General features: G+C 41.5%; 1 protein-coding gene across 2 annotated transcripts in view; it reads right to left on the reverse strand.

Moving 5' to 3' along the window:
- The window catches only part of LOC141017881 (rho-associated protein kinase 2-like), a 34,357-nt gene extending 24,542 nt beyond the window's left edge, over positions 1-9,815 (reverse strand). For both annotated transcript variants that reach the window (XM_073492675.1, XM_073492674.1), the window contains exons 1-4: positions 9,374-9,815; positions 2,489-2,570; positions 861-961; positions 11-148 (exon numbers count right to left, since the gene is read on the reverse strand). In XM_073492675.1, coding sequence (XP_073348776.1) covers positions 11-148; positions 861-961; positions 2,489-2,570; positions 9,374-9,469 — 417 coding nt within the window. In that variant the 5' untranslated portion in view covers positions 9,470-9,815. The remainder of the gene's footprint in view (positions 1-10; positions 149-860; positions 962-2,488; positions 2,571-9,373) is intronic.
- Positions 9,816-12,281: the final 2,466 nt, after the last annotated feature.

The raw sequence follows: 12,281 nt of genomic DNA on the forward strand, positions 1-12,281 counted from the left end.
CTGTGCACACCTGCACGACCCAGGGACTGTTGGAAAAAGCCATGATGTGCCTCTCCTCCCAGAAGAATGCCGAGTCTGACCGCTTGATCATCTCAAACTTGTTGAGCTGCTTCATGGCGTAAACCTTCTGCGAGGCCTTGTGGCGGACCTACAGCAGAGGAGGGCGAGGGACAGAGAGGAGACGTTAGCGTGTAAACATCGATAAGTGTGTGAGGACAATATGAACAAGATAGTAAGAATGTCACAATGACCAAGATAACATGAGAAGCACAGAGAGGGTTGGCAGAGAGGGAACCCATAATTACAGGCACACACCCATCGACAGACATGCTTACACAAGATTTCAAGCACAAACACAGTAAGCACCCCCTCCTCCTCCTCCTCCTCCTCCACACCAGACTTCACACTCCTCTCCCACACACTGAGCCTGTCCAGACTTGCTTCTACCACAAGACGCTCGGCAGAGACCAGATTCAAGCTTCCTCAAGCACAAGAGGCAAACATCTGGAAAAGCAGGGAGTTCGAAAAGGAATTACCGCCCGCCCTAATTACTTTTTCTAAATGCAAAGACAGCTAAGGTGGTCGTGATGAGGAGGAAGACGCCTTTTATATTTGAAAAACAAGCTGCAGATGTTACACATATTTTGGTGGATTCACAGGTTGTTGCTCCCTCTGGTGGCTAACATGTCTGGTATTTTGGTGTAAATTGCTAATTTCAGGGACCTCTGGAGGATCTCTCCTGCTCCAACAACCTTTTATCAAATCTCACTGCTGCTGCTTCATGTAAAATCCCAAAAAAACATCTCCAGGCAACGAATCTCACACTCATTCAGCTGTCATCACAGACAGAAACATCTCACCAGCTGCACTTCTCCGTAGGCTCCCCGCCCGATCAGCTTCACTTTCTCAAAGTCCTCGAGCTTCACCTGCAGCTCCCGCAGCTGACTCACCGCCTTTTCATCTGTGGGATGGGATGCATACGTTACCATGCCAACACATAGGTCAAGCTCCAATCGTTTAAGGCTCAAAGGAAACAGATCAGAGAGAGGTCAGTGAGAGTTTAGTGGAAGTTACACCAGTTTTATGATATTTATCGAAGCCACGGTAGCTTTTAGATGAGGAAGACAGATAAGGAGTATCTATCAGTCAATCGAAAGAAAAACAATCATCAACTATTTAGAAAATCGATTATGTTTAAGTCATTTTTCATGCAAAAATGTCAAACATTTGCTGGTGCGAGCTACTTAAATGTAAGTATTTGGTGCTTTTCTTTGTCATTTATGATAGTTAATGTAGAGTCTTTATTTTTGGGATATTTTATAGACTAAAAGATTAAAAAGGTCCAGTGTGTTTGATAGTTTGTTATCACCTGAAACATGTTGCGTTTTCATTACCTTAGTATGATCCTTTTTAAAGGAGACATATGATGCTCATTTTCAGGTTCATAATTTCATTTAAGGTTACTACTAAAAATAGGCTCACATGCTTTGGTGCTCAAAAACCACATCAGTTTTCTCATACTGTCCAGCAACAATGCTTTGTTTTAGCTCCTGTCTCTTTAAGAGTTCCCAGTCTCTTCTGATTGGTCGGCTCACACATGCCTGACCCAGCACTGCTAACAAACAACAGAGCAGCTGTGCTAAATTTATTCTCACGTGCCAGACTAGCTGTTTAGCATAAATAATGCAAAGGTGTGACCCCGTGACGTGGTGTGATGTCACAAAGTCACGGGGCTACTGATGAGGCGTTTCAGGAGCAGCGTTTTCTGTGGGAAGAAAAGAGCTGCTGCTGGTGCAGACTTTGAGTTTTTTAACTTTCAAGCACAAGAAACTACGGAAATGCCAGGAATGGACAAACCAAACATGGACTCTGGACCACCATAAGACAATTATCAACCACGCTGCTAGATGCTGCTAGATCCTACACACTGGACCTTTAATTATGAAAATAACAGTTGCAGCCTTGGTATGGTGGGCGGTGTAAGTATTCAACAGACTTTTCTGCTGTATGTATTCTCTCTTACATAAGACCCATGATGTTAATTTTAATATTCATCAGACTAAACAGAGATAAAGTTACAAAAGCAGAAAGCCTGTACAAAAGAGACACATATCTTACTTTTAACAATATTTTGGCTGTAAGAAGTTGATTTGAAAACCAAAATGTCACTGATTATAAGAGCACAGAGGTTTTAATACATAGCCTGTATTTTCTTATCTCTCTTGTGACCTTTAGCAGGAACATCAACCACTGCAAACAGTGCACGCTCTCTTATATGTGGCCTGTTTAAAGATAAAAACTTTCTTAAGAAGGTCTGAAAAGTCACGTTTTTCATCATCTAGACATAAAAGGTTTAACCGAATGAACAAGCTACACACTCAGTTCCTCGTGACCAGAGGTCTCTGCTTTGTATGTAACAACTTTATAGATATTTTTCAAGCCAAACACGAGAACCTTGACCTTCAACCAAACACACTGCAGCTCTTACATCGATTTAGAAAAGCCTCGATGTTTTTGTTTTTCCTCAGGGCAGGATAGTTCAAATCATGAGCCAACGCGTTCATGGAGTCCTGAAAAAGAGAAAAGACAAGAAAAAGAAATTAGATACAAATCAATCGCAGACAAATAAATGGACACAAAGTGTGGATTCTCAATCAGAAAATATGTAACTTCTTGGTTTAGCCCGCTGTAATAAAAATGCCTCTAGTTAGAAAAACAGATATCATCCACCATCGGAGTTATTATGGCTTGGGTCTTGGCTCAAATTTTCGTCAACATATTGAGAAACATGAGAATAAAGTTGTGTTTTCAAAGTTGATTTCAAGTAGCATTTTTGCTGGAAAGGAAGGAAGAAAGATCTTATGCTTCTCTCGTTTATCTGTCAGGACAAGTCTTGGTAGTTGGGCAAGCCTGGCCCTTCTGCTGGCTGATGAAAGATAACAAAGCTGAATGAATGGAGGAAGCGAGGAAGGAAGAGAGGAAGGAATTACATTTGAGTGAGCCGTCTGCTCCGAATTGCAACATTAATGGCAGAGAAAACAAGACGGCTAATGTGCAGCTAAGGAAACAACGACAGGAGGACAATGGAGGTTGGGTGTAAAGACAAAACAAATCATACAACAATAACGAGCCTCTGCCCCCGAACACACAGACCATCACCAGCCAAACAAACATAAACCCCTCCCTGAGGCTTAACGCAGAAGGCCAGGGGCTGCATCAGACTAAAAGCCGGGGCCTCAGTAGTGTCATCAGTGCTTAAATCAGCGGTGTTGAGTTTCACGTGGAAACCAAAATGTCTCTCTGATCCAAACACACGAGGCTGGCAGGGCAGTTGGCAGGTGGGTGGGGGGGGTAGTATGACCCTCTGTTCCCTAAAAACAAGGTTCAAGTGGAGTCATCCCCTGTGTGTGTGTGTGTGTCTGTGTGTGTCTGTGTGTGTGTGTGTGTGTGTGTTCGTGCAGCTGGGGGAGTCTGGTCTTTAGTGTCTGTCAGACTGTTTGTTCGGGGACATGTGAGTGGGTGGGCAGCGGGCATGTGGAACAATTCTGCACCTTTAAATAGCAGCGGTGCGGAGAGAGATCTCCCCCACCGCAGACGGGTGGAAATAGACCTGAGGGCTCAGAAGCTATTGTGGGACAAACAGCTTATGGGTCTGGATTCAGGATGAACGCTCGAGGATCTGTGATCATTTTACACAGTGTGTGTGTGTGTGACGGTCAGGGTTACTGCAGAAGAAACTGAACTCTGTGAGCCATGTTAAAGGGATATTACGCAGGATCTGATCGTTGCTGCGTCTAAACACACCACTCAAACGTTGCAGTAAGCAATTCTGAAGAAAGAGAGATGGCAGCTGAGTCTTATTCCCGGCTTTGAGTTGGCGAGTCACCAGCCCGAAGAGACAAGAATCAACTATATTTCTTCAGACTTGCTGACGCCCAGAAACATCACGAACACTACCAAAAATACCAAGGACATCAGAGTATACATGCAGAGGGCAGAGTGTGTCTGCAAATATACACACCGCCACACATTTCTAGTGGGTCATAAGTGATGATTGACAGGGACTGTTTTTGTATGAGACTAGACATTGTTTTTTTCAGGAAACTCCTGCATGGGGATGATTTTAACATTTGAATAATATGGAAATATGATCTAATTTTAGGAGATTCAAATGAAGCATTTGGGAAGTGTGTGTGTGTGTGTGTGTGTGTGTGTGTGTGTGTGTGTGTGTGTGTGTGTGTGTGTGTGTGTGTGTGGTAGCTCCTGCTGCCTGTATTACATCCTTGTGTCTTTGATGTAATGTTATCTATTTTTTTGCCCAAGATTCATACACCAAGAGGTGCCAAAAGAAGAGTAATACTATAATAATACAACTAGAAAGACGCTCAGCAGAGCGCATAACTCCTCCTAGGCCCGCTCATAGATACGAGCCACCCAAATACACCCGATTCTTTTCATCAAGATCCAAGCATTTTTCCCTGAGAAACTGACGAAAATGTATCTCACTATCTTACAATGCTAAAGAAAGTGAGAAAAGATTCCTGGATCCGTCCCTTTATCTGGATCTGCACCAAACGTTAATGGGGTCTATTCTGGGCCGAGACACATCCTCCATCCGAGTTTCGTGGAAATCTGTTCATTAGTTTTTGTGTAATCCTGCTGACGAACCAACTAACTAATAAACAGGAACAGAAAATTGTGGTAGTGTACAATGAGTTAAAAATGACATCTGTGACTCAGGTTGTGGTTCAGTATGAAAGGTTTCATTTCAACATTGCAGTGGGACACATGTAAAGTGTTCAGCACATCATTTCCTGTACTTTGGTGATTTTTCATTTATTTGCCAATTCATGCCCAATAGTACTCATGCATAATAGTGAAAATAATAATAATAATAATAAATTTTATTTATATAGCACCTTTAAAAACAGAGTTTACAAAGTGCTTTGACAACCAAGCAAAAGCAGGAAACTCAGGACGACAATATTACAGAATAAACACTCCAAACAGCAGGAAGTCTAGTCTGAGGTGGAGTTAAAACAAGAAGGCATAACACAAAATGTAAGAACACAAAAACACAATGAGTCATTATAAGTAAAAGGAACAAAACAGTTCACAGAAAAGAAAAGTAATGCAAACCACTGCAGAACATTATCAGAAGTCGTTTTGTTTGTACTGTATCGTGCATGCAGAACACATCAGACACAGACGCCGACTGCTAGCGAGTTAACATGAATGTAAACAACGCAGAGTTTAAAATTAAAGCATTCAAAAGGTTCGCTCGACCTCACAGAGGAAATCTCCATGGGGCACTTTTGTGCTGACTTGTCAGATGGCTAACTGAGTTCGCTGCGGTTCTCCTCGCTAATAAAAAAGATAAAAGACTTAATAAGAGTTTTGTCCGATTAGGTGTTAATCAAATCTGGCTATCTAAGGTCGAGCCTCTTTATCTGTGACGGTTCAAACTAGTTGATGAAATATTTTAGTCCCTCGGCTGTCGAGAACATCTACGAAGCTGTAATGATCATCTGGTTTTAGCTGTAATTACATGTATTCTCATTTTCTCTGTATAGTTCACGTTAAAACTCAAATGATGGTCAACTATCATGATTCTTGTGACAGTTCATGAGTTTCCATGAGTTGCTGTGTGATTCAACACCACTCTTTATTTACAACATACAGACAGTACACATTATCTTGCGGTGTGGAGGGTTTAAACCTCTCGCCTCCCGATTCAGCCTCAGACCAGTCAGAGCCAGAGACAACTGAACTGACACTCGTTTAATTTTCATTCCTGGAGTCTGGACAAATCTGAACATGATCCTGCAGTTCGGGCTTGGTTTGTGCGTCCTCGCTGCCTCAGACAACGCCTCCCACCTACTCCGCCGTGCGAGCTGATACTGCCTGAGCACATCCAGCAACAATGGAGAGGGCTCTCAGATTGTAAACTGCGTCCTGCCTCCACCGATCGAAAAGGGATCTGAAGAAAGGCGCCTCCGCCGATACAAAACAGGCCTGAATTCGGTTATTCGTTCGTGTGCACAGCATCTGATCCGCACATGTTTCTACAAAGGAGGTTTCACATACCTCTGGCACATATTTGCATGTTAGCTCCCTCTATTAATCATTAGATGTTTGGATTCTAACAGTAAAACAGAGCGACGGAAAAAGAAACACATGATGCCTCCTCGGTGTGTTTGTTCTGTGTAATTGCCGGCTACACTGAGGATAATAAGTGCATCTGAGGGCATAATCATTTAACTCTGACGGTACCTGTACGTCCGGTGATTATGCTATGAACTGGCCAATGATAAGATAATTCTGCGAACGCTTCACGTTATTGGTACGTGGGGATTATTATTGGTGTTCCCTAATGTGCCTTGTGTTGTTTTGTGCCAACTTTTGTTCTGCTTGTTTTGTTGGAAGCCTCTTTAAGACGTTGGCGAGGGGACTACAGATGAAAAACAGCCTTTTGGCTAATTCTACTGTTTCTCCTCATGTATTACCATGAGTGTGCGTGTGTTTTTTTATTTATTTATTACTTATGATCAAAGGGGTACATCCCAGTACGACTAAAATACATTTCAGAAAAGAGAAAAAAAGAAGAGAACAAATACAGAGACAAGAACAAACAAACAAACAAATGGATTCTCGTTGTGATTTACTAATTTGCACTGAACTAAACTTGAGCTTATTAGTATTTATCATTTACAACTGGTTGTTTTTGTGAACTAGTGTAAGAAACTTGATCCCACAGATTAATTGCAGAATTTATCCATCACAGTGTGAATTACAGTTTTACTGCTGCTGTTACTTTTAAGAGTAATAATTCCCTAAATCCTGAATCAGAGTTGCAATGAGAAGAAAGACGAGACGGATGTGTGCTTTTACGGACAGGTAGCTTTACTTGTTGCTATTGTAAACGCTAGCTGCTGCTAATTGTAGCTGCATTTCGCTAATGAGCTCAGTTAGCAGTGCAGCTAGCGGTCCCGTTAGCTGACTCTGCCCAGGCTGGAAGGTCAGAGCTCCGGAGGGAGGTTTATATTTCTTTTTAAAAGTCATATTTCTCTCCCTTTTTTAAAAAACTGATCTAAAAAATGATCCAATCTCAAAACCCTGAGAGAATCCAAACCGTGAGTTTTGCTAATCTGCTGCACCCCATTCTTGTGCTCAGCTCTAGTTGGCAAAACACCCCCAAAAAACACCACTAGATAATTATTTCTATTGATTTTTTTCTAATTACTAGATTTAAAGTAAGTCTGTAAAATGTCAAAAAAATTAGTCCCATCACAACACAAAAGCCTAAATTGATGCCTTGAAAGTTCTGACTTTGTCTGACAAGCAAATCAAGTCACGTTTAAGAAACCAGAGCCAGCAAATGTTTGGCACTTCTACTTCAAACGATTAATCAGCTGCCAAATGCACCAGTGACTCATATTCTGATGAAAATATCTTACAGCATCGCTCATAACCACAAATAAACAAACAAATCAAGTATTAATACACAGACTGAAAATCATTAACAACAATGTGCGGTGGAATAACAATGATTACACTTTCACCTGTTTTCACGCGTGTCTGTTTGTTTGTTTGTTGGTTTGTCAGCAGAATTACACAAAAACAACTGAACAGATTTCAATGACACTTGGATGCAGATAAAAGGAACGGATCCAGGAATGTTACTCACTTTGTTTAACATTGCGACATAAAATTCAGAGTGATTGGATTAGGCTTGATCGAATTAAAGGGAACGACCAACCAATCCAGACAGACGGTATACACACAGCTTATCTTTTAAAAGGCGTCATCCTTTGTTCTACAGATAAAAGACGCTTCAAACAAACATCTTTTGTGAGCACACAACAAAAATGATTGTGGACAAACAGGAAATAGTGTTGTGAGGTCACGGCAGGATAACACCATCTCAATTCCAGGAAGTGACTTCAGCTTCCTGTGTGGTAGCTCCCTGCATTAGGCAGCACGGTGGCCATTGTTCAGCCCACTATACAGAGCTGCTTGCAACCAGCTGACTAATGTGATAAAACTGTGAATAATGACCGCTGAGGTCTGGATGGACAGTCCATGTGGGCTCAGATGAATTCATTTCCCTCCGATGTCCCATTTTTATCACTGAGTGACATAAGTTGGGTGAAGCTGAGAGCAGCGGCTTCACACTGGACTTGTGACTCATCAACACTGAAAATAGACGTGGCCCCCTCCAGCAGGAACTACTGCAGACAGAACCAGATCCAATCTGCTTCAGCTGCCTCGCCTATTCTTCAGGTGTACATACTGACCCCAGCGATGACCCCGGAGCATGATGTCACCAAAATAACCCGACTGACAACCACAGCTGGTTTTGTTAATATCAAAAAACCCATACGAGGCAACTTCAAAAAACATGCTTCTGGACTTTGCTGAGTGATAGCGAGAACATGCAGAAAAGCATGTTCATCCAGTCTCCCTGACACTTCCTCAGGTATGTCTGAAAGGCATTTACTTTCCTCTTCAAAGTAGTGCGAGTGCAGCGCTGAGAAATGCTCGTGCACCGACAAACAAAGCTGCTCCATATCAGCTCAGGAGTGTGTATCTTTTGCTAGAGGATGGGGCGAGGGGAGCTTAGCAGTGGCATTTGTTTTATCAGAAGTGGGCTGAGTACATTCTTAGGACAGGTCAGAGAGAGGGCATGTCAATTAGAGAGCCAGCAGTGATGGAGTGGCAGGACAAGATGCAGGGCGCTGATTGTTTTCTTGCCTATGGCTTTTAATGTGGGTCAGTTTGGTGCAACTTTAAAGGAGCACTATGTAGTTTTGGGGAAGAAAGAGACAAACTGACATTAAAGGACATATACTTTGTTTATATGTGGCGGACCCCGACACCTTTCCAGCTTCAAACAGTGTTCTGGGACCTTATTTTCCTCTGAGAATTCAGTTTTGGGAAAAATAATTACATATTACCTCATTAATATTGTAAATATTATAATTCTGAGTTTGAGTTTCTTCTCCAAAAATACATAGTGCACCTTTAACTCAATTTCCTATCATGTCTTCCCATCATCACTGGGAAAATGAGGGGGGAAAAAAACACAGGAAAAGGAGGCTACACGTTGAGTTTAGGTGGGGTTTCCTCTGATTAAAAGCTAAATTCATGATTAAAAAATAAAAAAACTGAGCTTTTCAAATGCAGATATCTCAGCTATGAAGAGTTGTGTCCAAGTTGTCACTCACACAATAACAATGTAGTGTTTTCTCCATTTCCTTCTGATTGTGTGCCTGGTTGTTGATGTGTTAAATCTCTCCAGCTGACGTGTGTGTCACTCACTACCTGTGTGACACCCACCTGTGTCAGACCCTGAAGGTAAAGGTAAACTCACCAGCAGCGTTTCCAAGTTTAGTGCCGAGTGTGGGTTCCTCATGAGGGACTCCAGCTTCTTCAGCCGGCTCTCCAGCCTGCTCTCCGCTCCGAGCATGATCACAGCACACGGTGAATCCAGGTCACATGAAAAACAGCAGAAAGCACAGAAACACCTGTAGGCCTGTAGGTGTTTTTGTGTCAGGACACAAGAGCACTCCTCCTCCTCCTCCTCCTTCCTCCTGCTGGATCAGATCCTCATGTCAGCTCCTCTGTAAACTGCGGCTTCCGCGCTCACTTTAATTATTAACCCGCTGCCAAAGTGTCTCTCCGTCTTTTTTAATCAATGTCTCAGAGGAGAGTGAGAGCCGGGCGGACTTTAACGACCCGAACAGAGGCCGCACTTCACTTTCAGGTGAGTCCCGTCTGCTCGCAGGTAGCTACAACCAAATCTGATCCGACCACAGCGTGCCCAACCTGCAGGACAGCGCAGCGTCAGGCTGCACGGAATAACAGGGGGCGACTTCCGGTTAGAACTGTCAAAGTAAAACACCTCAGGAGAAATTATTTATGGGTTATATGATGTTAACTAATGCGAAGAAAGTTACACTTTTGTTTGTTTGTTTCCCCTGCAAGAAATTGGTGATATATAGTATTTTGTAATTTAATTTAATTTATTTTCTTTTATTATTTTTTCACACACACACACACACACACACACACACACACACCCAAATAATACTATGATAAAGTATATATACATATTTATTAAAAATGAAGAATTATTCTCGATGTTATTTCAATTGTAGAGTTTGTAAGTAAATAAAAAAAACTTTCAATTTAAGAAAGAGATCAATATCATAGAGGCCTAGGACAAGATTTAAAAGAAATGCAGATGGTGAAAAAAAGGGAAAATATGTCAATATACTGGGTCTACATGTAAAATGTAACGTATTTAATTCTTTCTCTTTTTGTGTGTGCATAAATCACATTGTAGCTCATCTGCATCACCCTCTTTTGTATGAAATGTCTGATATAAATCCACCGCTCCAAATTAGTTAGGGATATTGGGGTATAGGTGCATGTATGCGTGTGCATGGATATGTAATAAAGGTCAAATGAGCTCTATGCCACAACCCTCTGATTCTCAGGTTTAATGATATGATTTAAAGTCAAAATGTCAAACAAGAAATAAACTAACAAAACACTAGGCTACAGAATACAGCTCATTGCTCTGTGCTTTTATTTCGAAGGCAAAGCCATGCATCCGGTTTCATTCTGCCTAACTGTATGTGACTTCACAGATATTAATCTTCTATCTGTTCCCTGTTTCCATGTGTACTTTACTTTTAAGTGTATTTGGGACTCATATCCAGCACTTAAGGTTTCTATCTTACCCCGAGAAAGTCGCCCGACACAGGAGACACCACTTCCCCCTTAAATACCTCCAGTCACTGTTCCCAGCAGCCCCTCACCAGGCCGGAATTCCTGCTCTCTTATCTCATTCATCTGTTTTACCGTCACAGCTCAGGGCCTCGACCAACTTTCAGTATTTTAGGAATGCTGATACGCTGCCTTGCAGACGAGCTGGCACTAAAAATAGAAGTTTAGAGTCACCGCAGTGTGTTAGGCGTCCTTATCTACAGCTCTGATTGTTTTGTGTTTATGGTACACGATTGTTTTATGTGTGTGTAGATTAATTAGGTTCATGTAGATCTACAGTCAGATTGAGAAGGTTACAGCACAGGAAAATATCAAATCTTAGGTTAAAATGAGAAAACATTTAAAGTGTAAAGAGGAAATCAAGGATCTAAATCCAGTGATGGAATGTAACTGAGTACATTTACTCAAGTACTGCACTTAAGTACAGTTTTATATACTTTATATTTTCACTCCACTACATTTGGGAGCCAAATATTGTACTTTTTACTCCACATCATTTATTAGACAACTTTAGTTACTGGTTTCCCTCAGATTTCATGCTGAATCGGAGCCAATGTAGTGTTTTTTTAAAGTAATTTACTTTATCTACAATTGTATAAAAATTACACTGGCTCCAATAATAAGAAAAATGCTGAATATCACAGCCGATAAAACTGATAATCAGTCGGCCCATAGGTAGTCGACACATAAGTATATGTAAATACATTTTTCTCTTTTTTACTTGTACTTTTGATTCTTCAGTACATTTAATACCAGACACTTTAAGACTTCTACTTAAGTCCTTTTCCTGTGGTTGACCTTTACTTTTACCAAAGTAATATTTAAACACGATATCTTCTCAAGTATGACTTCTGGGTACTTTTCACAACACTGAAGAAATCACACCAGACGTTTCCTTTGCTCTTAGAATAACTTTTATTTATTTTACTTTACAAAGAGGTCTCCACCAAAGCTCTCAGTAACTGAAACTATATTCAAATACAAACAATCTGTGAATAATCTATTCAGACAGTGGGCTAAATGTTTGACAGGGGCGGTCAGAAAGTACCAATGAATTTCAGGCAATAAAACAGCAACAAAATGTCTGACACAAAAGTCTTTTTTTTTGTCCAAACATTTGGATTAACACACATCCTGTATCAGGTCAGAAATGGCAATGATTAAAATGTGCAATAAAACCAACGATGGCAGTCTTAACAACGTCTTTTTTGGCCTCCGGCGTCAGAGCAGAGGAGCGCTTGTTGACACCGCAGCTATATGCATGCCGTGATGTCATCACTGACTCACACGAGCTGTTGACAAAGTCCCCTGGCCAGCCGAGGATGACACTAACATAACGGCATGACCTGTGGTGAAGATGTAGGCTGGAATGAGTGGGGATACATGTGTCGCTGCTGTAGGCACACACACAAACGCACAATCACACAAACTCATAGGCATGTAGTTTTGGAATGATGGCAGGGGTGGGTCACATTTGGAGTTATTCT

The sequence above is a fragment of the Pagrus major genome, chromosome 22 (assembly GCF_040436345.1).
Source record: "Pagrus major chromosome 22, Pma_NU_1.0".
NCBI classification, from domain to species: domain Eukaryota; kingdom Metazoa; phylum Chordata; class Actinopteri; order Spariformes; family Sparidae; genus Pagrus; species Pagrus major.